The sequence below is a fragment of the Heliangelus exortis genome, chromosome 1 (genome assembly GCF_036169615.1).
Source record: "Heliangelus exortis chromosome 1, bHelExo1.hap1, whole genome shotgun sequence".
Taxonomy (NCBI): domain Eukaryota; kingdom Metazoa; phylum Chordata; class Aves; order Apodiformes; family Trochilidae; genus Heliangelus; species Heliangelus exortis.
This window is the reverse complement of record NC_092422.1, coordinates 144,022,062-144,047,717: the sequence shown is the minus strand read 5'-3', so window position 1 is coordinate 144,047,717 and position 25,656 is coordinate 144,022,062. Positions and strand designations below refer to the sequence as shown.

Sequence of the window (25,656 nt, the reverse complement as noted above, 5' to 3'; positions counted from 1 at the left end):
TAACTATGAAGCAATACCATCATGGTTAGTCAATAGTCCCAGGCATGCTGTAGTCAATAAACTGCTCTGTGTTGAACTTTGATTGTTAGAGTGGGATATGTGGACAGAAATACACTGATGACTCTGGCATTATGGCAGAAAACTGCCTCGACAAAAATAATCACAACAGTGTCTGGTAAACAACATCAAATGCCAATACACAGCAGTAGGTAGGTTTTAATGTAGCTGATTTCATATGCAGTAAACATTTGGGGTCAATTTTGAGCTCAGTCAGCAAGGCTGCATTACAGCTGGAGGGAACCGGATAAGTTTCTGTGCACTGAAAATTACACCCAGGGCATTTAAAGCCTGTGGTATCAAAATAAAGAACAGCAAGAAGGCATTTTCATTTGGACAGTTATTTTCACTTGTTTGGAAACCCTCTAGAAGATAGATGTGGATGGCAGTTTGAACTGGGTGTATTTTAGTACATAGAAGGTTGATGAATGGTTAATAAATATTTTCATAGATGGCCACTCTGTCGCAGCAGAGTCCAACAAGCTGCTCATAATCACCTGTAACTCCTGTCTGCTATGCATTCACTGCTCTTAGAGCTCCTATTAACCCTTTGATTAAACCCATTTGGTTAGTCCCAGGTGGGTGGCAAATACTTTTTTCCCTGTTTGTAAAAGAATAGTGATCCTGGCCTCCGCTGTAAAGTAACAGAAAGGTCACGTATTTCATTAGTGTTGTCACCCAGGCATAAACTATTCAGAATGCACCCTGAATAAAGATTCGGTGCAATGAGCAGAGCCTTTTGGAAACACAGTGTACCTGAACTCTGGCTTCTGGGAGGTTTATCTTTGCTGCCAGTTGATTGCGAATATGGACATCTGGGTAGTGAGTCACTTGGAAAATCTTCTCCAGTTCCTGGAGCTGCTCAGCTGTGAATGTTGTCCGGATTCTCCTTTTCCCTTTCCTCTCAACTGTGCAAACAAGGAAAGGTGTATCACATTTCATAGGACAACAGGGATGCAAGAAGGTTAAGAGATTTAGCAATTTCTGTAAATATGTGCAGCCAGGATGGCACCTCCCACACCTTCTAGATATACACTTACCATAGGTGACTGTCTCCTGAACCAGCAGTGAATGTGAATGAGTCAAAAGGGCCTTGTTGCAGTGCTAATTCCATAGATCCACTGTATGTCAACAGCTACAAAGCACTGTGTATTTTAACCACACTAGCCCTGTGGTAGGTTTCTCATCAAAGTTTAGTGCTGGACCAAACTTTGACCCCTTTTTGCATCTGCCTGTCACATGAGCACATCTGTTACTTATCTGTAACCTCTTATTAACTATTTGTAAAGAAACACTTAACATAAATGAAATGAAAAGGTAGATACTCCTCCCAAGGCTAGAATCCTCTCTGATGCACCAATGGAGCATCTTCCAGCTGACAATGAACAGCCAGCACAAAAAGCCATGCCCCAAGCCTTGTGAGCCACAGGGGATTTTCTAATGAACTTGGAAACCTGCCCCCTGACAGGAGCATAAAAATTGTAAGATCACTAGTGGCTATAATGATTGTGCTACTCAGTGACCTGAAGTAATTGGCAATGACACTGTGTTGCTTGAGAAGATGACCTTTTTGAATAAATGCTTTTGGTTTTCCATGGTCTCACAACAAGTACCAATTCATTTAATGCAACTATACGTGTACACTTCCTAAGACGAGCAGTTAACCAGAGAAGGTTTGCTTAGGCTCTCAGAGACTTCGTACTTTTTTCCCCTTTTGTTTAACAGTTAGCATCAACTTTTCCTTTTGAGGGCTGAAGCAGTGAAAACAGCAATTGTATGTCTTGATCAATATAAATTCAGCTCTGTGCCAACTAGAAAATGACGTTTTCTGTTCTGTCATTGACACTTCATTATGACTCTGTTGACATAAAAAATAAGGAATAAAAAATTCTATCCATTGACTTTCTATCTTATTATCAAGGTTCCTAATAAAGGATATCTGAGACCACTAAGTGAGTACGTTCCATTGTGAATATTTAATCTTTTCTAAACCTCTTGAGTACTTTGAAAGGAAACCAATCATAGAAGAGTAACTGGGGAGCATCATGTATCATAAATGCTGTTGGTACTCCATATCTCAGAAACAGCCTACTAAAGCTGACGTCCAACACAGTTAAATCCGTATCATTAGACTTTTCACCAGCCTATGAAAATAAAACTCATCAGACTACAGTGCTGTCTTCAGCCCCAAGAAAAAACTTTACATGGAATCTTATTGGCACTTCTAGTGCAGTGATCTGAAATGAGACGTATTTTTGTAGGCTTATGCTGAAGATAGCAATGGGAACCCTCTCATAAGAAGCCCTGATTACAAAGTTGCAGCTGCTTCATCCTGCTGAGGACATCTCTGTAAAGGGGATTTATTGCTATATGGATTAAAAGGATAATACTAAGACTGAGAATATGAATCTCAGGACACTATACCCCCTGTAGATATGATAGACCTAACAGCTCATAATGGTGTCTCTTCTCTGGAAGATTTTCACCTCATATCTCTCTGTAGGACATGGCCTCTACATCCTCCTGGGAGATACTGCAGACAGGTAAGATTGAGTACCAAGCTGTTATTTTGTCAAGCACATCATGTTCTGTCATACACTAATGAATCTTTCTGTTGTATTTGTATCAATACAACATATGGTATTTATATATTGCTAGGGTAATTCATACAGCAGATCCTGACAACAATTAAGATTTGTAGTGACCTTGTCATGGTCTCAGAATTTTGAAACCTCACTGAGATGTCCTGTACATCTTCCTGAACAATGAGCTGAGCTCCTGCCTCTGTCTAGGGCAATAGGCTGGCTATAGTCTACCTCCAGCATTTCCAGAATGGAGCAAGAGATGTAAGGTTATGCTCCTGGTTCCTGTGGTACCAAGAGTACACAAACATCCAGGATGCTGGCAGTGTTCTTGTTATTCCAGGTTTTGTATGCCCATACAGTCTGTGTAACTTCTAGCAATCTCTCCTTCAGGAGAAAAAAGAATGAACTTGCCTATCTTCTCGAAGTTTTCTGAATTATCAAAAAACTCCGCTATACTTTTTTTCTTTTTTTCTTTTTTTAAAGAGATTAATGAACTGAAATAAAATTTCATCTCTATGCTAAGCAGGGAAGAAACTGTCTACATTTTAAAACCTCAGATGAGACATCAAATAGTAAAAGAACCACAGTGTGTATTTTAGTATTCCATCAGAATACATCAAATGATTTAGCCCAGTATAAACCCTTCTGTCTCATACACAGGATCATGAAATCATAGAACAGTTTGGCTTGGAAGGGACCTTGAAGATCACCTAGTTCCAATCTTCCTGCATAGACTGGGACACTATTATTAGGTTGCTCCAAGCCCTATTCAACCTGGCCTTGAACACTTTCAAGGAAGGGACATCCACAACCTCCATGATCAGTCTGTTCCAGTGTCTCACCACCTTCACCATAAAGAATTTCTTCCTAATAGCTGCAGGTTGTCTCCTTAGACATTATATTTATACACCCCAGAGACAGACATGATAATGTGGATATCTATCCTTGGATGTGAGCTTAAGAAGTTGTGGGGTGATGGCAGGACACCTGGTACAGAGTTAATTGGATTAATCAACCTAGATAGAATCAAGAAATAAGATGTTATAAGCAATTCAATAAATACCATCTCTACAGAGCCAATGTATGGAACAAACTGAGTTGAGAAGATAATGAGTCTAGGAGGAGCTACAAAGCCTACCCTACAAACAATATGCAACAATGGGAAGACATGGTTTGTGCACACATGGTATAAATTCAGGAAGGAAGTTTTGGTTCAGCTCAATTGATAGCAACTGAGAGTCAAATCCCATTGCCTTGAACCACACAGTATTTTAAAATGTGCTGAATCTGGGATAGTGAATGGATCTGCCAGATAATCTCTTACTCTATTCTGTCCCACTGAGAGCTAAGAAGTGTCCAGGAGCAGAGAGTGTAGCTTCAGAGAGAATGCACTCATGAGTTTCTGGTGTCTCATATCAGCTTTCTTGGCATGAAAATGACCCAGAAAATAACTTGGTGATGGGCAAAATAAATTGCCTCTTGGTTCACTGTTACATCCTCAACATTTTTCCTTCTTGAAAGGTGAACTGTTTTACAGAAAAGACTCTTACATAAGGGAAGGGTCTACACAGTGCTCAGATGGCTCAGTCCTACTTAAACCGTATTTTTCGAAGCTGAAATTTGCCAAACTAAATAAAATATAATGCATGAGGTCAGTTTTGGGACAGTAGAGACAGAAGGACAGACTTTGATTTCAACTGGAAATGAAATTAAATTGCAAACAAAATAGACTCCTGTGAACTAATTAAGGCCTTTGCCAGTAGGAAATCTAGAAGAATGTTTTTTTTTGGTTTTTTTTTCTAAAAGTAATCAGTCGTTCTATTTTATTTTTTTAACTATAAAAACATTACAAAAAATCTGGGACTATATGTGAACATTTTCTCTTGCAAGATGAAACTTTCTCTGACTGTAGCTTTGATACTTCCCTTTGCCTTGGGACCTTAGCTTAGAGATCTCACAGCAAACAGCAGCATTCAGAATTACAGTCTAATAAAGAATGTGGGTGGAAGATATAAGACTAGAAAGTGTTGGAAGTGTAACATTGGCTTTACAAACATGGCTCTGGAGTCCCTGAGGAAATAAGACTCTGTCTGAATTTCCTGAGCTATTTTCTATGTAAAAGCTGGGGATATTCAAGGGTGATTTTATGCTCTGTGAAAGTCATTTTCAGGTTAGCTGACTGTTGAAACCAAGCCTGAAAATATCAGGCAGCTGAATATGTCAGCATTTGCAGATGCTTAAGAGATACAGCTGTCTATACATTGCCTTACTGTTGACATTGGAAGGGCCAGATTCTCCATGCTGATATAGCTCCTTTAAATTCAGTAACAGGCTCCTTTTGTTCTCTGCAGATCTGGCTCTATTACTAGAACTTGGAACAAGTTAAACGTTTGAGCTTTGTAGAAATATAGATTCTTTTTGAAAGTGAGAAGTGAAAGGATGAGATCAATGTTTACAAGTTGAATTAAGGAAAATTCTGATTACGTAATAGGAAAAAAATGTTTTCACCATGTAGGTAGTCTGACATGGACCTTGAGAGGTTGAGAAGTCTCAGTCCTTTCATACACTCCAAACTTGACTGGACAAAGTCTTAAGCAACTTGATTTATGCTGGTCCTGCTTAGAGTTGGTTTTGGACAAACTGGTCTCCAGGGGGCCCTTCTGTCTAACTTTATTATGTGATTTCTGACCTCCAAATCTCCATATGGGCTGAAGTGCTCTCATCATTCCTTTCCTAAAAAGTAAGGGAAATGAAGGCTTTAATATTACATGCAGTTCAAAGATCTGACTTGTAATTGTTTATTTATACAGCTTTAGCTCACTGTATAATGGCTTATTTCTACTCTCTAGTGTAACTCAGTTACAAGATATTAGAGGTACGAGCAAATCAATACCAAATACTACTGCTTGTACCTGAGTTTGCTAAGTAAAAGATGTGCAACTGCAGTAATGCCATACTTGGACAAATTCATGTTGGTTGTGGCCTGTGGAAGGCCAATAAATGTTGGGACACCTTACAGTGCTGTTTCTCAGCTGCCTTGCACACCTGAACCAGGTAGATAAATGCCAGGGAGATCTTTGCAATGCCACTTCCCATTTGCACTCAGCCCATCATCAGGCTAAGACTGGATTGAGCCTACTTGGTCTCATTAAAAGGGTGCTTACACTGGAGAGATAAGGAACTAAAAACCCAAGAGAAGGGCTGGAAGTCATTCCTGTCACATATTTGCTTTGGAGGCAGAGGAAAACTGGTGGGATCAGTTTATCTTGCTGCAGTCCTCTCTGTCATTTCTGGACAGACACCCTCTCACTGTATGTGATAACCAGATCCAAAGATTTTACTGCTTCTTTGACAGGAAGAGAGAAGGAGGTCATACAAGCAAGCGAGTGACTTTAGGTACATACCCTCAGAAATAAGATATAAAGAGTATAAATATAATCTCTGTGCAACAAAGTTGACTGTGTCATTAGTTTCTCACAAAGAAACTCAGGAGCATTGAACAAAAAATCATCGTTATATCTCGTTACTTCTGTTTTCCCCTTTTAGCCTTTTCAGAAGAAGCTCCTCTCTCTTGTTTTTAATTCAGCCAATTACAGATACATATGGATTTCCCAGCCAGTTCCTTCTCATGGCTTTTCTCAACATTTCTTTCTTGTGGTGACATTCTGTTCATGGCAGCCAAGCACATAGCAAAAAACCACCCACAATTTCAATCCTATCAAAGAGTCCTTACAGAGCGGTGATGCCATCAGGGCAAAACGTGCTTGTCTGTGTACAGAGATGTGCCTGTGGCAGTCCTTGTCCTAAAAAAGGGGTGGCTCACGGCTTTCAGAAGAGCTTGCACTGCAGTATTTAGGTGGGAGTAAAGCAAGGTGGTTAATCTTTATTAGGATGGGTTTTAAGCCTTTGTTCAGAAGGACTGGCATAACCAGCAAAAACCAACCTTGAAAAAACCTGTACTGGATAGATACACTGTGCCATGGATAGAGCCTCTTTCTAGCAAAACACAGCATTTAGCATCCAGCTCCTGGCTGTTCAGGCGTTGCTGAAGTGAAGACAGAGCAGCACAACTTGAACTTTTTAAGGTTTGACTTCCTACCTTCCATCCACAACTCCTTGACAGGGAGTTGCTCCGACCCTGGCACAGAGTACAGTGCCTAATGACCTGACAGCAAGGCTGAAATGCAGGGAGGTACAAACTACAGCTGGTGTGAGCTGAAGTGCTAAAAATACCAGGCTAGAAACCTGCTTAAGGAATCTGTGTAGTAATGGCCAGGGGAGTTTCTTACTCTGCTTGTCAGAGAAGTTGGCAAGGAAGAGATGGTATGTATGAAACCATTCATGTGGACAGTTCTATGCAGAGGATGGAGCACACCTGAGCCCCTGGTGAATTTAACCTTTCCCATCTGCCAAGAAAATTATGGTGGTGTTTACAAAAGCTGCTGAAATGGTGAAGCTCTGGCACAGCTCACTGTCAGCAAAATATCTGGAGACAGAAGCGTGCAGGATGGTGTTTGAGGGGCTCCAGCTGTCAGGAATGTGTGTTAGTTTCAGTCACCTGGTGTCAGTTCTGCACCCAGGCCAAATGACCAGCACCTTCATGAACTCTTTCAGGACAAAGTGGATTTGGGTTAGGTATACATATGGTTTCCATGTTCAGCTAAATCTCAAGTTCAAAAAATACTTTCTGTGAATGTTCTGCCGTTGTCAAACTTTAACTTGAAAGCAGCAGCTAGCTTAATAACCCAGTAACAGTTCTCACCAAGAAAAATAGGTTTCCCATCACTCTCCCCACACTGTCTGGTCAACCACCTTTGTCAGAAACCATCCATTTGCTCATGGATAAAGCTGAGCTTTTTACAGCATGCACGGACAGCCTGTTTTTTATTTTATTCCTTCTCTTTGTGGTTATTTGCACCTACAAAACTCTAGACATCAATCAAGCCTGCTTGTTTACATCCCTGCCTCAAGAGTCTGCACTCTCTCTGAGAGAGAGAATAATTCTATAATTATTTTAGTATGTAGTCCCTGCTATCTCTCACTTCAGCATAAAGTACTTGTTAAGATAGCAGGTAAAAGGCCTGCCCTCAGTTTCTGGGAACAGTAATTAAAAGTACCAAGTCCCAGGGATGTAATGAAAAGTTCTGAGACAATTTGGTAGAAGACATTAAGTACTCATAAGACCTTTGAAATAAACTTATCAAGATGGGCCATCAGCTTTACAAGTTGTCACACTACACAGATTTGACTATCAGGAACAAGTTAACCTCTGGGTCCTAATGTACCATTAGGAGTCAAAATTCCCAGAAAAGAAGAGGCTGCTTGAGGAAAGCATTGAATACTAACATTTTCTTTAACAACAAAACCGCTCCCCCCCCAAAAAAAAAAACAACAAACCAAAACAAAAAAACAACAACAAAAAAAAAGAAAACCAAACAGAAAACCCTCAAAGCCAAAACCTACTAAGAAACAACACAAACAGAATTTATGATAGTACTCCAACTGCTGACAGCTTTGCTTCCTTCAGTGCTTACTTGTAACAGTGAGACGTCTATGGGAATAGAGTCTGAAGGCTGGGAGTAAAGGAACAAGGTTTCATGTCTTTAATTTAATATCCAGGGTGTGATTATAAACAGTCAGTCTTCAAAGAGGAAGAAAAACAAAGAGCAAGCCTTCAACAATGCCTCAGGTAAACCCACCAAAACAAGGTCAGTGGTCTGCTGCATTTCTAAATGTGTATAGGAGTACTGCACTTCAGAGATGCAGGGCTGCAGAGACTATTCACACTGATGAACAGAAGACTGGTAAGACAGCTAATGGCAGCAAAATTATATATATAGGCATTTGGTTTTTTCTCCTGCTTTTCCTTTTCATTTAGGATTGCTTCCTTTTGTTCTGCAGGACAATGGGATGCTTGTGCCCTTTCTTGCAGTCCCATTGGTGTATTCTGGGCAGCCGATATTTATCTGGGACTGTGATTATTCAGTGCTTTATTGCCTCTTGGGTGTTTTATAAATGCATTGTTATAAGTCAGCATATTGGGGAAGAGACTGTTCTGCGAGAAATAAACCATACTGTTTCATGGGGGTACATGGATTTGACCATATTTTTCACAAATGAACAGCACAAATGAATTCATGTCTTCAGAGAAAACATTAGCACTAAGTTAAAGATGCCTGTAACTGGCATCAGTACAGAGGGGACATATTCTGGAAGTTACCCAGAACTGAGGTCATCTCTATATTTCTTGTTGTCTTTATGATAATTGCCATCACAATTTGTCAATATGCGTCAGGACCAAAGATGCTATCATAATAATAAAGCAATTAGATTAATAAGATCCCTGAGCTTCTAGGCAGCAATGGGCAGAGGATTCATGTTATGGAAATATTTGGGTAACGTTGACTCATTATGGCAGCCTCCTCTACAGAGAATAATGAAGATATGAGCTGTAGGAAATAACTTAGTCCAGTTTTTCCCACAACCTGAAACGCTCAGTTTCTGTTAGAATTAGGAGCCAGCTTCATTTATTGAAGCATGATTTACCTTGTACTTGAATTGCTGCCCAAAATAAAAAACCTACAAGATCAGGCATCCCACAGTGTGTTAAGGTGATGATGTTATCTGGCTTTTTCAAGGCACTGACTACTCCCTTGCTGGAGCAGAAGACTGGTAACTTGTGCCAAGGACTCGCCCCTGTGCAGTGCTGGGTATGCGCCTCAACCATCTTTGGTTCTAAATAGTTACAGGTTGCACACACAAATGTATAACATCAGACCCAACCTCTGTAAAAGACACAGAAAAAGAATTGCTATGTGATCACTAGGATGTGATCTTGTTCTTGGCAGTCTCCAGCAGGGGTTTCTGCAGGTCAGGCAAGCATGGGAGCCCTTGATCTTCTCAGGCCTCAATGCTTGAACTGGTCAAGTCCTGAGGGTGTCCCATAGAGCAGAGAGGAATTAATAGGAAAGTGTCTTCTCAGGATTTAACTTGGGTATTTACGTGGATATATTGCTGTGATGCTGACTGACAGACACAAGAGTTTGCCTTGTTTGTTCTTAAGTTTGAAGCCCCTGGCAGCATGGTGGTTGTACATAGTATATTGGCAGCAACTAATTATTTCACAGAGAGCTGGCCCAAGCAGAGCCTGTACCCACATCTCCAAAGTAAGGCCTCTCTCAGAATGGTTGTCTCCTAAAATGTGTTCTATCAACAGGGCTTCCCAAGAACCAGGTTTTCTAAAAAAAATGCTGAGCTTTCTATTCAGAAGGCCATAGGGGATAGGACCTAACATTCAGAATGAAGGCTTCTAAATTCAAATGGGGGCTTAGAAAAGCTAAATGTCACTGTCAGCATATCCTTAGCATATGAGGGCTTTTCTGTTTTTTTTTTTCTTACAATGCAGCCTCTGAGTTCAAAGTGCAAGAGGCATTGCTTCCTGTAAATGGCTTGTGATAAGGGCATACATCTATTTCGTTTAAATGACACTGCCTTTCTAGTGGCAGAAGACATTTTGTGGGAAAAGCAATTTTTAGGAACACTCAGTGTTACAGAGTTTCCTGGAAATATGCTTCAAATACACACTCAGGGTTGCAATCAAGCTGTTCTCAGACCACCTGCCCATCAAGGACATATTGTGATAGCTTCCTCATCATCTTTCTCCTCCTATCCAAAAAAAAACATGAGACAAACCCCAGCCCTTCTGCCTCCAAGGTTATTGTATAACATGCTTGATTTCTTCTGCTCCCTGTCAGCTGTACAGAAGTGTACATTCAGCCAGAGCCTACTGCCTTTCCTCACAAATTATGGAGGTATTTTATACAGTTAGAGAAGGGCTGTGAGACAGAGATGAGGCAACTTCCAGCCTAGGACTTCTGATGCCCTTCCCACCAGAAAGCTCTCCCACTGCTGAGGTTGATGCTGTTCCCTATAGAATCGTAGAATTGGCTGGGTTGGAAGGGACCTCAGAGATCATCAAGTCCAACCCTTGATCCACTACCGCTGCAGTTACCAGACCATGGCACTGAGTGCCACATCCAGTCTCTTTTTAAATATCTCCAGGGATGGAGAATCCACCACTTCCCCAGGCAGCCCATTCCAATGCTCGATCACCCTCTCCATAAAGAAATTCTTTCTAATGTCCAACCTAAACCTTCCCTGGCACAACTTGAGACCGTGCCCTCTTGTCTTGCTGAGGGTTGCCTGGGAAAAGAGACCAACCCCCACCTGGCTACACCCTCCTTTCAGGGAGTTGTAGAGAGTGATGAGGTCTCCTCTGAGCCTCCTCTTCTCCGGGCTGAACACCCCCAGCTCCCTCAGCCTCTCCTCATAGGATCTGTGCTCGTGTCCCTTCACCAGCCTGGTTGCCCTCCTTTGGACCTGCTCCAGGACCTCGATATCCTTCCTAAACTGAGGGGCCCAGAACTGGACACAGTACTCGAGGTGTGGCCTCACCAGCGCTGAGTACAGGGGCAGAATCACTTCCCTGGACCTGCTGGCCATGCTGTTATGGCGCTTATAGGCATCCTTGGTGTGGGTGTGAGGGATGCACTGGGCACACCTCTGTGGCAGATGCTACTGGCATTTGGCATTGCCTGGCTGCCTCTTTAGAGGACCTGTAACCTGCCTTTAGCTACCATTCCAAAGGAAAGTCTGAAGCACCACAGAGTAAATAGGCATGGACACAGAAGTTAATTTGCTACCAGCTCAAGCTGTAAGGATTACAGTCTGCTTCCACGGATGGTCCCCTGTACCTCTCCTGCAGGTATTGCTGCTAATCTCATCTGGGAAAGGTGACTCCAGCCACAGCCAGAGGCAGGAGAAAAAAAAGCTGCCAGCTCTTCCCCCCTACTGTAAAGAAGAGGAAGGAGGCTGAAGCTTATAATTTTGGAAAGGATTTTAAACCCAGGCCTCCAGCTCTCTGTTAGGAATGGCACAGTGCATGAATGGGATCTGAAATATCATTGTTTGTGCACTACAGGGAAAATGCCAATCCAGTGCTTTAGGATCCTCCCCCCTCCTTCAGTCAGTATCTATCAAAGGCTCAGCAACTGCAGGAATCAGTAGCCTAGAAAATAGCAGATCATTAAACCTCTGCTTGGTTTCAAAACCCTAGTGCCACCAGGGAATAGAGGGATTTTGTTTAAAAATGCCTTTAAAATATAAGTTGTCATCGACAGGGCCTGCTCAGCTTGGCACAGATAATTGCATGCTTCCACCCTGCTTTGCTGATGGGGCTGGTACCCACCACTGCTCTGGTCAGTGAGGCAAAAAGCTGAGTTAGGACAGCCACCTCACTCATCATCTCATCAGGAGGAGGAAGTGACAGCAGCTTGTCACAAGACTCATGTACCATAGCAGCAGCAGAAACAAAGCTTTCCTTTCAAATATATTTCATTGAAAGAAATGCTTTGCCTGCTAACTTGCAGGGTATGGGCCTAGGAGGCTGTGTGACCCCTATGAGGAGTCAGCTGAATAAGCCTGCCTCTGTGGCCACATATACACATTAGAAGTCTTCAATGGACTTAATTAAAATTACCTTTTTTTTTTTTTTTTTTTTTTCCAGAAAGGGGTGAATAATAGCAAACTAAGCTGGAAACACCCTTCTGCTAGGAACATGATTTCTGGAGTGTAGCATGACCATCTCTACTAATCTTTCCTAAAATTCAAAGAATTTAAAGCAGTTTTTGTCATGTACTACTAATAAATTGCAGTCTGTTGGGAACTTGTCTTGTTCATGTACCATGCATCCTGCTTAGCTTAAAGTCACTGTGTGGCATACTGGCAAAGCATATTTATGTTGTCCTTTGCTTTGGCTAAGGGATAGACTTCTGTTTACCAGTGCTCACAACTAATGAAATTAGCAGACCTATCACCTTGGCCAGGATGAAGGTTGTACCTGACACATTCTGCTTGCCAGACCTATTGCACATTGACAGTTTGCCTTGTGCGTGTGCTGATGACCTCTTCATCACCTGTGCCGTGGGTCCAAGGTGTACAGAACACAATGAGCTGATTCAGCATGTTCAGCAGCCTCTCTCCCCACGTTGTACAACACACATTTATCAGGAAACGGGTGTTGCACAACCAGGGGAGCGAGGCTGCGGAACATGGTAGCTCCGTAGATTGCCACTCTAAGTAGTGCAGCAATAAACAGCCAAAGCTGTCTCTACCACTAAAATTGGTAGAGTTGGCAGGCCTGAATTAGATCTTCAACTCTAAGGGTGGGTCTCCACATTTTCAATGGTGAGGCTGAAGCTCCACCCCTGTGACTCAGCCAGGAGCTTAGCAGAAGAAATATTTGTGCTGTCTGTTGCTAGATATTGCCATGTACTTCACTGTAGGTAACAGCTGTGCTTTTGGTACTCTGGGAGAAAGTTTGCATGTAGAGGCACTCACCATGAAGTGGATGATCCGCCGGGAAATCACATAGCTGATCTTCTTCCTCATGTTTTCTTTTGCCTTCCAGATGTTCACGCCCTGCATCCACACCCAGGAGGGAAGCTGAGCTGTTAGTAGGTCTGCTGCAGTGAGCTGCCTGTACTTTCTTTGCCTTCACCATGGGTGTAGCACATGTGGCAGGGAGAAGCATTTTGGCTGAAGGCAAGTCACAGCCTAACCGAGTCCTCCGGCTAGAATCTGTGAAGGACACAACAAAATACAGCTTTGAATAAACCAACAATTGTTCAACATACCTTCCTGTCTGTGTGAAAAAAGATTAAGTGTGGTCTAGATAATTTACCATTCAAACCACAGAATCACAGAATGTTATAGTTGGAAGAGACCTCCAAGATCATCTGGTCCAACACCGTCATCCAACTACTAAACTTTGTCCCTACGGATCAGGTCCAAACACCTTTTAAATGCCACCAGGGATGGTGACTCCACCACTGTCCTGGGCAGGCCATTCCAATGCCTGACAACCCCCTCAGTGAAAAAATGTTTCCTAACATCCAGCCTAAACCTCCCCTGGCACAGCTTCCATCCATTCCCTCTGATCCTATCACAGTTCACTAAGGAGAAGAGGCTGTTTCCCTCCTCACTCCAACATCCCTTGAGGTGGTTGAAGAGAGCTCTAAGGTCTTCTCTCAGCCTCCTCTTCTCCAGACTAAACACCCCCAGCTCCCTCAGCCACTCCTCACAGGACTTGTGCTCCAGGCCCTTAATGAGCTTTTGTTGCTCTTCTCTGGACATGCTCCAGCACTTCTCTGTCCCTCTTATACATGAGGTGCCCAGAATTGAACACAATACTCAAAATACAGTCTCACAGAGCTGAGTACAGAGGGATGATCACCTCCCTATTCCTGCTGGCCACTGAGTTCCTAATACAAGCCAGGATGCCATTGGCATTCTTGGCCACCTGTGCACACTGTTGACTCATATTAAGTCTACTGCCAACCAATACCCCCAGGTCCCTTTCCAACTTACTACTCTCTAACCACACTTTCCCAAATCCCCAACCATGGGGTTGTTGTGACCCAGGTGCAAGACCTGGAATTTGGCGTTGTTAAACCTCATACAATTAACCTTGGCCCATTGGTCTGACCTCTCTACGTCCTGCTGTAAGGCTTCCCTACCCTCCAGCAGATCAACACGGCCATCTAGTTTGGTGTCATCTGCAAATTTACTGGGGGTACACTCAATCCCCTCATCCAATTCATTAATGAAGATATTAAAGAGAACAGGCCCCAGCACTGAACCCTGGGGGACAGCACTAGTGACTGGTTGCCAGCCAGATTTAGATTTAATTCTATTCACTACTATTCTTTCAGCCTGACCATCCAGCCAATTTTTTATCCAATGCAGGGTATATTTATCCAAACCAAGTTCCATCAGTTTCTGAATAAGAATTCTGTGAGAGATGGTGTCAAAAACTTTACTGAAGTCCAGATAGACAATGTCCACAGCTCTTCCCTAATCCACTAGGAGAGTCATCTTGTTGTAGAAGGAGATCAGGTTAGCCAGACAGGACCTACCTTTTGTAAAACCGTGCTGACTGGGCCCGATCACCTGGTTGTAGTGAAATGAGGCAACCAGGTGCCACTAATTGCCAGGTAGTGGGCATGAGCTTGTGTTAAGCCCCACCTGTGCCTGATTAGGGTGGGCCCCTACTGCCCAGATGTAGCAAGACGAACCTCTTTTAGGGCATGACACTCCAAGGTCCAACCAGGTGTTCCAGCAGAAACTCACGAAGAGTGCTCTGAGTCTATTGCCCTCAGGGCTGACCAGCGTGGATCAGCGCTATTGCTCTGAAAGGGGCTAGCCTCCCCCCTGGCTTCCTCAGGAGTGAGCTTTATTGGCCCCCTAATCCTGCTCATGCACAATAGGGGCCCGCCCTAATCAGGCACAGGTGGGCTTAACACAAGCTCATGCCCACTACCTGGCAACTAGTGGCACCTGGTGGCCTCATTTCGCTACACCTGGTTATCTTGTATGTGCCATATGATGCTACTCAAGATCACCTGCTCCATAACCTTTCCTGGCACTAACAGGTCTATAGTTACCTGGCTCATCTTTTTGGCTCTTCTTGTAGATGGGTGTTACATTTGCCAGTTTCCAACCAACTGGGACATCCCCAATTTGCCAGGACTGTTGATAAATAATGGAGAGTGGCTTGGTGAGCACTTCTGCCAGCTCCTTTAGTGCCCTTGGGTGGATCACATCTGGTCCCATAGACTTGTGCACATCGATGCAGCACAACAGGGCACTGATCATTTCCTCCCGGACTATGAGGGCTTCAGTCTTGGCCCATCTTGGCCTTCCAGTTCAGGAAGCTGTGCCCTCAGGGAGCAATTGGCGTTGATGAAGACTGAGGCAAAATAAGCACTCAGCAGTTCATCCTTTTCCATGTCCTCAATCATCAGTTTCCCTCCCAGGTCAAGTAGAGCTCCCTAGCTCTTCTTTTGCTACTTCTGTTTTTTTAACATCTATTTTACTTCTTGTGCAGTATTTAGCATTGGCAAAGCACCTAACTTTTTAGACTTGTCAGGCTTTTATTTTCTGAATAAATAACAAGCTCCATTTGTAACCAGCCTTACAGCAATGATGATTATAACATCTGGAAACAAAGTGCCCAATTCTGCCCTCAGTAAAAGCCCATACAACAAGAATTTTAGAGGGCTGACGCTGACATGAAGAAAATGCAGTTACAAGAGCTCTGGAAATTAGGCAAAACCTCATGTCAACAAAGGATGATTGTTCAAATATTATCTTTTCAAATTATCCCCAATCCTTGGGTAAACTTCTAAACACAATTGCATTTGTTCAGCCATGCTGACCTTAAATATCCAGTGTGAGGTCCTCCTCTGTGTTTGAGACATATTGTGCAAATGGGACTCATGTCATTCCATTAGGATCAACAAGGTTTGAGTTTTCAGGTTAGAAAAGAGGTGAACAATATTTGTGGATAAAGAAGTGGTCTAGGGGTGGTCACTAGTATGGGTTTGGAGTTAAATGATTTGATCAAGAAGTCAGAGGATATCAGTATTTCTGTCAGTCCCCTCTCCCTAAACTAAGACTGGTTGCACTCCCTTGCTAGACACAAAGCTGCAAAAATGAATGTGACAGAATTGATGGTGCTTTTATCATATAATAATGAAGAATATTAGGCCACCTGAGAAGGGGCAGTGATTAAAGCTTTCTAAGAATCACACTGGAATTATAAATTGTGCAAGATTTTTCACGTCTTCACCATTTCTATAAAACTTTCTTCCCCAATTTTTTTCTCTGAGATGCTCACATACCCCTGTGGTGAGCAGAACTTACGTACAAGCATGGATAGATTAATTATAGACTGAATAAAAGAAAAGAGAGAGAAAATGGAAGACTGTCCTAGACAAATGGGAAAATACCAGTGTCTCTGTGCTCTGGTGAAAAGGAGAGGGAGTAGCTCTTATCTGAGATCAAAGAAGTAAACTAGAGTGGCATAAACCTTAAAGGAAAAATCAAGGAAGTTTTCTGAAGGATAAGATTGAAGGTGAATGACACTGAGTTTAAAGTGCATACCTGAGAAACAAGAGCCCCAAGGTCTAGTCCTGTTTGCATTGTGACCTTCTCTGGTACTTGTCCTGACCAAGCAGGTTAAGTGAAGTGGAAGATCTTTAAGGCAACCAATATTTTGCTGTGGCTTTGAAAAAATTCTTGTGACTTTGAAAAAATGCTACAAATTGGATTGGGGCAAGATTTCCTTTGGGGAATGCATACAAAAAATGACTTTGACTCAAAATGGCCTTTTTGGCTTGACTCAGCTGTGTAGAAAAGGATGGAAAACAACATGTGATACAGCAAGATTTCCTTTTGGAAGCAGCAGGTTATTTCAGATGGTCTAAGTTCCATTTAAGGCTTTTTCTGCAATCACTGGAGAGAGACAGACCTGTTGCAGGCATAAGGCTTATGGTTTTACAGTCTTACTAAGCCTGCAAACAGGGAAAAGTCTGTCACTGAGAAATGCCAGCAGCTTTTTATTGTGTTGTTTTCCTCTTGCTTCTGTAACTCTTTTTTTTTTTTTTTTTTTGTTTTTTTGTTTTTTTGTTTTTTTGTTTTTTTGTTTTTGTTTGTTTTTTCTTTTTGTTTGGTGGATCATTTTCCCTTGTAATAGGTGGGGTGATCTGGGAATGTTAGCCAGGTGGTATCTGTTCAGTTATATTCCTTCATCTGTTGCCTCTTTTGCAATATTTCTGGGTGGAGTGTTGCTAAGGAGGATGTAAACAATCATCATATTGACATTTGTGTGTGAAACGACAGTTGTATCTCTATTAATTTGCATGTCTTTAACATAATGGAGCAAAATACAGGCAGAATGACAAAATTACAGTATATGTTACCACTTTTACTATTAATTTCCCAGGTGTAACATCCTCATCTCAAGCTCTTCTTGATTTGATAAAGAACCTCCTTTTGATGGAGCCTTACTGGCAGAAACCAGGGGAGTAATGAACAATTACTTGAGATGAACTTTCAAGTACATTGAAAGCAAGATCCTGGGGATTTCAGAAGGAGGGTTTCTTCTGAATTAGGCCTGCAAGTCTTTTCTGTTTAAAATGAAGGAGCTGGCACTAGAGAAGGGATCAACACTTGCTGGGTGTTTGTGTCCCTTGCAAAGGCCATGGCTATCCTTTCAAAGCACTGTGAAAAACAGAGAGGAAAAGCATAGACTGAATACTAAAATGTCTTCTTGTTCACTATTCCTGTCTTAACTTGTTAAGAGTTTTTCAAAAATTTTGGTAGACTTCAGATCAAGAGCTGCAGTTCCCAGTCATCTAGTAGTTGTGTTTGTGCAGTAAACTCACAAATGGCTGATACCAAACCTGGGAAGTTGCACACTCCTCAGAAGACTGCACACTGCGTATTCCAAGTCCCACTGGAATTACAACCACAAAAAAACCCCCCAAATTCTGTGAATTTAGGAGTCAGACCCAGAGATACTCTTCTACATGGTCAAGTCCTACCCCAGCTCTCAATGAGAGACTGGCACTGTGCATCACAACATCTTTGTCAAGGGATCATGGAACAATTTGGGTTAGAAGCAACTTCTAGAAGTCATCTGGTTCAACACCCCAGGGTTTTCCTGGGAAAGTACTGCAGGGTGAGCTTTGTCTGTGTGACTCATTTCTGATATTCTGGGTATTCTGGTTTTCTTGTTCTACCCATCTCTTGGGCTCTTAATGGTTAGTATTAGATTTCAAGACAAGTACCTAGCCTCTTGGTACCAAGACAATTTTTTTCCTGGGTATTTAAGTTATAATAGCCTCAAGAACATGTGTTGCCAGTTCTTGGTCTTGTATGGATCTTAGCTTGGCTCAGATACATACCACATGGTATGTAGGAAGTGTTCTTAAAATCCATAGTAAGATATAACTCAGCCCTGACCTGCAGTATTTCCTCCTTTGCTGCTGCTGAACTGTTCTGGGAAGGCTGCTGGATTTTTGTCCCATCCTGGAATATTCAACAAGTTCCCTAAGCTCCTTTTTGTTCCCTGACCTTGGCCAGCACTGAGCCAAATTAGATACGGCTGACTATTTACACAACTTGTTTAATGCCAGTGTTATATGGCATGAAGTTGAACGACTTTGATGAAATATAGCAAGTATCCCAAGATGATCAGCATAGGGTACTGCATGTCTGAAATAACCTTATCTGCAAAAATTGGTAATTCTGCTGGGAAAGAAAAGGGTAATAAGCTTTAGTGTCAGTAAAAAAGAAAGAGTGAAAAAGTTTCATAAGTTTCATTTTCATTCCCTGTTTTTAAACATCCTTGGTTAACTGCAAAAGTAATGTACAAACATTCCATAATATCTCTACAACTTTCCTGTGTCCCCAGCTCCAGTTAAGTGAATGTTCATGTGTCTATACTATTTTCATTAGTTAACACTTTATATTTCCTTAAATAAATTAAACCAACCTTGTTTTCTAGCAGAGGAGAGAAGAGTTACTGTACTCTCTCGCTACAACTGCAGTCTCTTGATGAAGCGAAGTCAAAGACAAGTCCTGATTGTTCTGCTTGCATTGCTTTCAAGATGAAAAACAGACTCTGCTCTCAGGTGGAGCAATTTGGGATGAAACAGAACTGGTGGGGTAGTAATGGGATCCCAGGAACCCACCACGTCCTGGATACAGATTTGTTGGAGCTTGAGCTTGGACGTGCACGTTTAGCCCAGGCATGCAGTGAAATGGTTTCAACATATTGATCGTGAAACAGACTTAATATAAAAGGGTCCTGTCTCTGCCATGCTTCTTTGTTCCCAGAGAAGAGTCTCATGTTGTTAAAATGCAGTTCTGTGGTCCATGAGAATTGACTCAATTTTCAGTAGTGCTATCTATTTCAGTTTGGATCCAGTGGCACACAGTGACTGCATTGGGCAGTTCTCTGGAAGGACTTTCAGCTCACAAAGCTCACTCCCACAGAGCTCACACCAGCATTTTTCTTCCCTTGGCAACCTGTCACCTGGGCTCCTTTGGCACCCTAACCCCTGGATGCTCGCAAGCGTCCTAAATTGTCCACCCATAAAAGCATTGTCCACCCCTAAAAACTTCAAAGATTTCATTTGTCTCAGGACCATATTTAAAACCTCTGCTGGGGCTGCTGTTGTTCAGGTCCAGCCTGCACTGGCAGATTTAGGAAATCTCTAAATGCTGCAGTCCTTCCAAAGTAGCAGTGGTGAAACAGCAAAGTGACACTAGCTGTGGCCTTCAGCAACCTCATCTGTCTTTAAAGGTGTCATTTCTTTGAGCAGCAGGCTGGACTTGCAGATGATCACCCAGCTTCAGTTATCCTAAATCCTATTTTCACAGTTATCCTGTGAAAATTCAGCTGCAAGCTATCCCAAAACACAGGTTTCTGTGGAAAGCTGCAGATAGAGGCACAAAGGCAGAGGTTGTCTCCCCAGCCCCAGGGCTTGAAGCTGCCATGGCTGTGAGATGTGTTGTGTGCTGGATCTGCCCCATGTCAGGGGAAAAGCTCTATAGAGAGACAATGTGATGTTTACCCTGTGTCTGAGGTGAACAGCAAAGTGAAAATCTTGTGCAAAGAGTGATTGAGGGGCAGTGTTAATGGGACCTGGGCTCAAGCCCAACTGGTCACTAATGTTACACTCGTGGGTGTAGAGTTCACTTGCCTCAGTTTAAGTCTTGTTTGCTTTCCAGCCCAGGCCAGTATTGAGTTTGGAGATAAAAGTGCAGAAATTATGCAAATGATTGCCAGGATTTTGGGAAAAGTGTCTCTTACTACTGTATGGTTCATCCAGTTTCCAGGGAAATGGGGACCTGATCCATGAAAAGAACGTAGAGTGTTACAAAAAATAAAGTGTAGCATTAAGCTTTGTTGAAAGCAGTTGAGAGAGGTGGGTGAAAATTTTCACTCAGAACTACAGGTCACTTTTCAGTTGGGTGGATGTGTTTGAATACATAAACCATCTCCTTTTCATGGAAGAAGTAGATTGAAAAAGAAGACCTATCAAATCCAGAAAATGTTTGGCATTGGTCTTTGTTTAAGCAAAAAAAAAGGCAATTTCTGTGAGGGTAAAAGTTCACTCAAAGCCCAAAATGACTAAACTGAGAAGTCAAAAAAGGCTAATGCACTTACTGGTTTGCTACAATCAAATTTACCCTACTTTTCCACTAGCTAGTTTTATTTAGCTCATGAAAGGACCTAGTGTCCCTGGTGATAAGGAGAAACGATTAAACACAAATGCTTAAATGCTTTGTCTGTTTTGGTTTTTGTTGGGTTTTGGGCTTCTTTTTGTTTTGGTTTTCTTTGGTTCCAGAAATTGAGTTCCAACACTTCTTAGCTACTTTTACCCTCACAGACCATTTCTTCTGCTTGAGGATGAGTGATGGGATTTATCAGAAAATATTACTGGTATGAAATTTGTCTGTAATTCCAGTCAACACTCAGCTCTTGATATAAGTGAAACTTTACCAACTTCACTGAGTTGCAGCACTTTCAGACTAAATTCCTGAGTTTGAATACCCATCCTTCCTTCTGAAAGGTGATGATTTTAGTTTATTTATTTTTTAAATAACAAGAGTATCATTATATAAAGGGAAGGACACCAGTATGTTGTATTTGCTTAAAATAAGCACTTCTCACTGCTCCTGAAGAGAGCTACCAGCAATAACTCTTCAGGCTGCAATAACACTGGGGCTTCATAATGTATAAAACCCACCAAAGGTACTCTGAGCCTAAAAGGGAATTACTTAAAAACGATTATTTCTGTATATACAATTAATGATTTGTAACTGATTAGGGAAATTCCAGATTCCTACAAAAGCTAAAGAATAAAAATCCAACATAATCAAACAAGATAGCTTTATGGGTTAAAAAGAAAGGAGCATTTTCATTAAGAATTTTAAGTGGTACTTACCACAGGCCAGTGGTGACCCAGCTTTTACAGCCGGTGGTCTCTCAGCATAGTTACTTCTGTTCCTGGTTCCACTGCTTAGGGTGGTGTTGACAGAAGGTTTCTTTAGGATCTCCTCAATGGAGAAGGGCAGGCTGGGCTTCCCCTGGCTGACACACTCCTGAGAATCCATCATCTTCCTGCCAAAGAAGCCACAGGGCAGAGAATCCTCTCCTGCTCTCCTGGCTCTCGGTGGTCCCCAAGAAACATCCAGCTGGGAAGGTGCACGTCCCTCCCCACCTGTGCTGGGACAACCTGCAGGAGGTCCAGGAGGAGAAAAAAAGGCAACTCACTGATGAGTACACGTGTCTGCTCCTTTACACTGATCACAGCTTGGGACCAAGACCTGAGTGCCCAGGTGTGGGGAGGATGGCATTTGAAGTGATGGTGAAAAATCACGCCACCCGCTGCTGAACATCCCCCAGCCGACGCAGGTCTACAGAGCTCTGAACAACCCAGTGGCCATCCCAGGAGGAGGTGTGTTCCTTGCAGACCCAGGCAAAAAGCTCCCTGGCAAGGGTTGCTTGCTGGTAAATCCTGGTTTTGGGGCAGTTTTCCTCCTTTTCTGCTTTCAAGCCGAAATCTGTGACAAGCCCACTGGAGCTATACTATTATGGAGTTAAGAAGATAATCAGCAGAACAAATACTTGTCCCTTGTGACATTTACTATCAAGAGAGACACCTTGTAAACTTCTCATAAAATAGCACATGGAAACCTCCCTCACCAGAAATTCCCTGGTTATCCTTCAGCCATCCCCCCAGGCACCATCTTAGCTTCAGGTTCTCTTTTCTTCTACTTTGAAAACTCTTTGAACTTTCCAAACAGGTGCTTTTCAACATCATCCCATCTTATCAGTCACAAGAGAAAAAGAGATGCCCCTTGAAACATGTTTAGTAATAGTAATTAGTTCCCTCTGCCCCCCACCTGTGGTCCTAAAGATAAAACATTATTTTCTTTTTCTCCTAAGCTATGAGGCAAGATTGATAATCACCACCAGCCGTCTGTGCCTCCCAGTCAGGCGTCCACTGCAGGAGGAGAGGATTTCCTGGATAATGCAGATGAATGCCAGTGATACCTCTCCTGAGTCACTTCTATCTTCTCGTTAATTTTTATTTTGGGAAGAATGTGTGATTAGATACACTGCCATTCCTTTCCTCTCCCTGCCCCCACTGGCATTTCTTGCTGCCTTCTGGGTTTGCCCCTCACCTTTTCAATTGCTATGGTTGTGTCTCCCTCTCCTGCTGGTTCTCCTCAGTGCCTTCCTTATCAGGCTCTTATAATTGTATTGGCAGACCCTGGCTTATTTGTCCAATGAACTGACAATTCTTGAGCTGATATCCCATCATATGACCTCTTCATGGAGCGGAGACCAAAATTACTGTGTAACCAGGGGGTAATAAACCACACCTGATAAGATGAAAGGCTTTCGGCTTTTTCCAGGTTAGAGATACTGGAAAAGCAAAAGGGTGCTGGGGAAAAGAACAATGAAAGAGGTAAAAAATTGTACAGCAAATTACGATGAAGGACATTTAATTAGCTGATTCTATTAATCAAGCTTTTCCCCAAGTGGAAAGGTAGACAAGTGAGAGTCTTTCACACTCATGAAGTGCATGGAGTAGAGCATTGGAAGTGCTCTCCTTTGTTCCCTCTGTATCCCTCTGCCCCGTGGCTCAATGGAGCTGTTTGTGTAAAGGAGGATCTTGCACCTTCCTGGTTGTGTGATGAGGTGGCAGATGTCGTGTAGGTGAAAAAAAAAGTCTTGCAATCCCCTCTGTAAGCAGAGGACAACTTGACATTTCAACCAATGCACACAGAGAGATTCTCCTCTCGTCAAGCCACTGTCTCCTTTTTGTAATTCTGGTGGTGCACTAAGAGTAAGATGTCTTCCCCTTCTCTGCTTAGGCAGAATGAGACAGTGAGTAGTTTATAGGCTGAGGAGAGGTGAGTATGTCATCTGTGTGCAGAGGGAAGGCAAAAAAAAAATGCTCGGAATATACATCCCAGATGAAAACTGCCTAGTTAATAAAAAGGCTCCCCTTTTTCCCTTGTGATTCCTGATTCAAAAAACTATGAAAAAACAGGAGAAACCTGGTACATTCCCTCACATTCCTTACTCAGCTTACCAAAGACACTAAAAAATGGGCCACTTCTTGCTTTTTCTGACTTCCTATAGAATAATGGCTTCAAATCTTGCTCACTTCCCAGATGTCATGAGTTGAATGTCCTTGGCCCAGCCTCCAGTGTATTAATTTACTACACACAACAGTGTCTGGACTCTCTGATGTTTACTGTGCTACCTTTTATCTGGAAGCTTTCAGGCACAAGGCAACCAGCTCCAGGGACCAGGAGACTCAAATTTTTAAGCCTTCCCTGTTGCTGCTGATTTTTCCAAAGGCTCTGTGTAGGTGCAGGAGAGAAGACTGTGGATACATCTGCTTCATCTGCCAAGTGAAACCCAAGAAAGAACACATTTTCCTTTGCTGTGGAAAGTTTTGACTTTGGTTGTTATTAAAACCTCCTCGTGCTCAAGGGGCTAAATTCTTGCTGCAGGGGGAAGAGGAGGAGGATTTTATGGAAAAGTCTGACAGGTCCAAACGCTCCTTAAGACAGGACAGGTATCTTTGGAGGTCACTGGCTGAGTACACTAGCGTAGAGACTTCAGGGAAAAAAATAAACCTCCTATCCTTCCTCTTTGTTCTGGTTCCATCTGTTTCTGGGTTAAATACAGACTGGTTTGAATGGAACAAACATAATCTTCTGGCAGTTACATCTCTGTGGATGCTCGCATCAGCTCCCAGAGAAACCCACGTGCCTCTGCATCAAAAAATTTCCTTAACCAAGAAAGCTGAGACAGGCACACTCAAAGTTTTCATCCTGGTGAATCTCCTTTAGTCAACCAGCACACTGGCACTTTGTATGAAGAGAAACCAGAGTATCTCCACTGTCAGAGAATTTGCACTGCTTGTCTCCACTGCCACCAGCTCACTCAGGGTGAGCACCTGCTGGGACAACGCTGTAGTCCCATGTCACAAAATCAAACCCTGCATGTTTGCAAAAGTATTCTGCCTTAGTTTGCAACTTTAAACCTCCTTGTAACTCACAGGGACAAGCTGATTTTCTGTGTGTGTTTAAATGAGATGTGCAGATGCAAATTTACAACTTGAAAGCTTTCTTGTGAAGGCTTTACTTTTGTTCTGCCTTGTTGTATTGTTATTTTTGTGAAAACTGAAGGCAATGCCAACAGAAAAATGTAATTTTGTTCTTCTAGTAGGAAAAACACAGCAAGCACTAAAGTAAGAAATAGAATGAATAAGTGGCAACTCTTGAAAGAGGATTAGAAAGCAGCAGTGTAATGATGCATAATTCCCGTATTTTGCATACATAAGTTTCTTCTGAAAAAAAATGCAGATTTCTTGTCAAAACCATTAAGTGATACCAAAAGAACTGAATATTCTAATATATTTTGTAATACAAAAATTAAAATATATTTATAAATACTATTTCTTTAACTAAAAAAATTAAATACTTTCTTTGGAATGACTGCTGGCTTGGAATGCCTTTGCTTTGTATTATGTTAAAATAAAGATGAGTGGCAAAAAATAGAAGCTTGAAATGCAAATGAAGATTTTGCAAATTAAAATAGTTCAGTTGACCCTCTTTTTGAAATGACTGAGCTGCTGCAATGTAACAAATTATTTATGTTCAAAACAAGAAATTATTTACTTTTAAATTACCAAGAAATGAAGTTATTTTTCTGCCAACTTCTAATATGATGAGTTTTGTAGAGAAGCTTCATATATTTTTTACATTTCTGCTTGACCTGGAAATGAAGATGACTATCATTTGTTGTAATTATTATGCTACCTGTCTAATTTAGTTTATAAATTCCTTGAGGCAGGAAACACATCTTCCCCTAGGGATGCTGAGCTCTGAAAACCACTCCTGAGACTGAAAAGGCAGCTGTCTAGAACAAAATTATGCTATGTTGATTTTCTCTACTTGCCCTGCCTGTGTCAGACAGCTCTAGAGGTCCACAAAGTCTGTGAGGATCTTAAAAATATGATGTACTTTTGAGAAAGTGAAAAATCCTGGAGATGCGTAACTGAAATCAACTTGG

The 25,656-nt window shown here is 42.1% G+C and overlaps 1 protein-coding gene across 1 annotated transcript in view; it reads right to left on the bottom strand.

Annotated features, from left to right (window-relative positions):
* Positions 1 to 22,812, bottom strand: part of ISX (intestine specific homeobox) — a 28,490-nt gene extending 5,678 nt beyond the window's left edge. The window contains exons 1-4 of the mRNA XM_071729349.1: positions 22,746 to 22,812; positions 21,503 to 21,793; positions 13,041 to 13,280; positions 814 to 965 (exon numbers count right to left, since the gene is read on the bottom strand). Of these exons, the coding sequence (XP_071585450.1) occupies positions 814 to 965; positions 13,041 to 13,280; positions 21,503 to 21,674 (564 nt within the window). The 5' untranslated portion in view covers positions 21,675 to 21,793; positions 22,746 to 22,812. The remainder of the gene's footprint in view (positions 1 to 813; positions 966 to 13,040; positions 13,281 to 21,502; positions 21,794 to 22,745) is intronic.
* Positions 22,813 to 25,656: the final 2,844 nt, after the last annotated feature.